Genomic DNA, 3,412 nt, shown 5'->3' on the forward strand with positions numbered 1-3,412 from the left:
TTTCTGTAGACTTACCAAGTATGAACAATTTTATTCCACGTTTCTAGAGCAGTACCACCAGTAACAAATATGGAAATACATGAGATTAGATTATAGACAGCAGTAACACAAATCAGTATCTAGACACCATTTTTTCTCAAGTTTAGAGTCTTGTGCAGTTCAGTGTTTTATTGTTCTGCAGATTCTTTACAGAATTGAGAGAAACTTCATATTCTTTCTTTTATTCTTCATTTTTTTCTTTAAATTAACATTATTTGATGCACATCAGTTTCTTTTCAACCCTGTTTTACCTGGTAGATAATAACTGCAGATTACAATTAAATGCTTTGTTTACATTTATGGGTAATCTGATTAGATCACTGACAGCTGATTAAATCACAGATTAAACTAATGAGCCATAATAGTAACCGAGTAATAATGGAGTATTTTTCTGATCTTCTCTAGTGTCACATGACACACTCTGAAGGAAATGTTTCTACACCTTACATGACAAAATGTTCAATTTATTATAATGATGAAATAAAACCTTTCCAAATTTCTCTGTAATCAAGTTGTTTTATTGAAGAAAGGAAAAGAGACAGAACAGCCAACATTGATTTTTTGATTTACATCGAAATAATTGATAAGAAAATAGTGTCAGTTCTTAGTTGATGTCAGTTTCTGTTTCTTCTTTGGAATACAAGAAAGAAAACAAAAGCATGAAAACAAAAGCACTTCAATCTCAACTGATTTAAACAGGAGCAAGAACAACAACCAACTGCAACAATACAAATATTAAAGCAAAGCTATTATTGAAATAGTTCATGGGGAGAAATATTTCAGTGTCATGAGAATGAAAGTAAACATAATCAGAGATATCCTTTATCGCTCTTGGAACAAAAAGACTTGCATATCAATCAGAAAAATACAGATGAACAGAACAACAGAGCAGAGACATCAGAGTAATAAACCCTGATCAATCAATCAATCAATCAATCAATCAATCAATCAATCAATCAATCAATCAATCAATCAATCAATCAAATTCTATTTGTATAGCACATTTCAGCAGCAAGGCATTTCAAAGTGCTTTACATCAAATCAAACACAGAAACACAACGCAACATAGAATCAGCAATCAAAACACGACATTAAGTCAAGTTCCATCAATAAATTTGTAATTTATTACGTTTCAAATACAATCCTAAACAGGTGGGTCTTTAGTCGAGTTTTCATCCATAGAAGGTTTACCTGTTACACTCCTACTGTGTTATATGGAACAACAATTGATCAACAATCAAAGAAAAAATCTACTTTGGTTTAATGAACTCTGCAGAGTCTCCAGCGTTGCAAACATAAACTCCAGCATGTAGTGGTTCAGTGAATGTGGTCTGAACTCTGTGGAGGAGAGTCATGGTTTCAGAGACACTGTAGAAGTGCAGAAGTCCTGCTCCGCGATCCAGGTACACTCCAACTCTGGAGGAAACTGGACCTGAGACAGTGAACCGTGAGTTGTTGGTAACAAATTTAAAACTGTTTTGGGAACACATTAATGCCCATGAATCGTCATTACGTTCACTTCCTACTCTCTTAATATTCTTGTAAGAGACTGCTACAAAAACCTGTTGTCCGCTCCACTCCACTTCCCAGTAACAACGATCAGTCAGACTGATCACCATCCTGACACCATCCTGTTAAATTGTCTGTTTGATTAGGATAACGCTGATTAGGATAGTGCTGATAACTAGGATAAGACTCATGATGAATAATTGTTTTCACTTTCCTGTTCCTCTTTGACAGCAACAGTTTATCGTTTTCTATATTTGGATCCCTAATGATTTGACATGGATATTTTAAGAATCCAGCTCTGCTCTTTGGTTTTAGTTCTGGTTCTGACAGTAAAACATTCACATCAGTTACCAACAGGGAGATGTTTGTCCATGAGTCCTTCAGGATGTCCTGTAGTTTATCTCGGAGCTTTGTCACAGCTGCTGTCACATCCTCAAAGTGTCTCAGAGGACGAACCTTGATGATGGATATATGGCTAGTCTCACTCAGTACTGACAGTGAGGGGTAGCTGTGTAGAAAATGGGTGTGATCCTCTGTGTGTGAGAGCTGCTCCAGCTCAGCGTCTTTCCTCTTCAGCTCAGTGATCTCCTGCTCCAGCTTCTCCTGAACATCTCTGACTCGACTCACTTCAGTTTCCTGCTGGGATCTGATCTGCTGCTTCACATCAGAGCTTCTTTTCTGGAGGAGACAGATCAGCTGGGTGAAGATCTTCTCACAGTTCTCCACTGTTTTATCAGCAGAGCGATTGATGGCCTTCGTCTCCTGTTGAAGCAGTTTTACATCTGTATCCTTGCCTTGGATCATCTGCTGGATGATACTTCGTCTCCCCTGTAGCTCGTTCTGTCTCTCAGTCCTTTCTGCTGCAGCTGATACTGTGTTGTGGCCTTTATGATCATCCACAGGGCAGAGATAACAGATACACTTCCGATCCGTTTGACAGAACATCTTCATCACCTCATCATGCTTAGAGCAAATGTTCTCCTGAAGGTTCTTGGACGGCTCCACCAGCTTGTGTTTCTTTAAAGGAATTGAATCATAATGAGGCTGAAGGTGTTTCTCACAGTAAGAGGCCGGACAGGCTAAACAGGACTTGACGGCTTTCAGTTTTCTCCCAGTACAGACATCACAGGCCACATCTTCAGGTCCAGCATAACAGTGGTCAGCAGGAGCAGCTTGAAGTCCAGTCTTCTTCAGCTGTTCCAGTAAAGCTGCTAGCATGGTGTTCTTCTGCAGGACAGGCCTCTGTGTGAAGGTCTGTCTGCACTGAGGACAGTGGTAGCTTTTCTTTTTCTCACCTTCATCCCAGAAGTTTGTAATACAGTTCATACAGTAGCTGTGTCCACAGGGAATAGTCACCGGATCCTTCAGTAGATCCAGACAGATGGAACAGGAGAAAGTTTCTCTGTCCAGCTGAACTGCCTGCTGCTCCATTTCTCCTCTCAGTCACACTGACTGTGTTAGTTTCATTTTCTGCAAACAGAAACTGCTTTGAGCTCTGGTGTCAATGCAGAGGCTGCAGCCAATCAGCTTCTTCTAGAGATTGGGCAGAGGGAGTGATTTGAGGCTTTGATTCCAGGAAGAAGAGGGCTATTAACATAAATACAGTTTAACATTTAACCGGCTTCACTACACTTTTCAGTTCAAAACAACTAAGTCACCAAAGCTAGGATCAGATAATAAAATAAAAGAATGATTGCTGCTAAAGGAACCAAATGTTTGGTTGCTCAAGAAAATTTGTTGCCTGTTTTGTAACTGCAATATATGCGCAGTAGGACACAGAGCGTCAATGGCTGCTTCGTATTCATATATGGTTAGTTTGGTGTTGCTCATAATGCATATTTTTATAAACCTGGAAACTTTCACA

The 3,412-nt window shown here is 39.2% G+C and overlaps 1 protein-coding gene across 1 annotated transcript; it reads right to left on the bottom strand.

Annotated features, from left to right (window-relative positions):
• Positions 1-1,390: 1,390 nt before the first annotated feature.
• Positions 1,391-3,003, bottom strand: LOC116716283 (E3 ubiquitin/ISG15 ligase TRIM25-like). Its single transcript, XM_032557203.1, has 3 exons — positions 2,202-3,003; positions 1,900-2,039; positions 1,391-1,471 (listed from the first exon to the last, which is right to left on the bottom strand). The coding sequence occupies exons 1-3, from the start codon at positions 2,977-2,979 to the stop codon at positions 1,391-1,393; spliced, it is 999 nt and encodes a 332-aa protein (XP_032413094.1). The 5' UTR covers positions 2,980-3,003.
• Positions 3,004-3,412: the final 409 nt, after the last annotated feature.

Source organism: Xiphophorus hellerii, chromosome 24 (genome assembly GCF_003331165.1).
Source record: "Xiphophorus hellerii strain 12219 chromosome 24, Xiphophorus_hellerii-4.1, whole genome shotgun sequence".
NCBI lineage: Eukaryota > Metazoa > Chordata > Actinopteri > Cyprinodontiformes > Poeciliidae > Xiphophorus > Xiphophorus hellerii.

Excerpts from the sequence above, each read along its gene's own strand:
- LOC116716283 (XM_032557203.1), bottom strand. The coding sequence starts at position 2,979 with ATGGAGCAGCAGGCAGTTCAGCTGGACAGAGAAACTTTCTCCTGTTCC. Across the intron at positions 2,040-2,201 it reads AAGCTCTGATGTGAAGCAGC|TACTGAGTGAGACTAGCCAT; the intron begins AGATCAGATCCC and ends CCTCACTGTCAG. Across the intron at positions 1,472-1,899 it reads GGACAAACATCTCCCTGTTG|GTCCAGTTTCCTCCAGAGTT; the intron begins GTAACTGATGTG and ends TCACTGTCTCAG.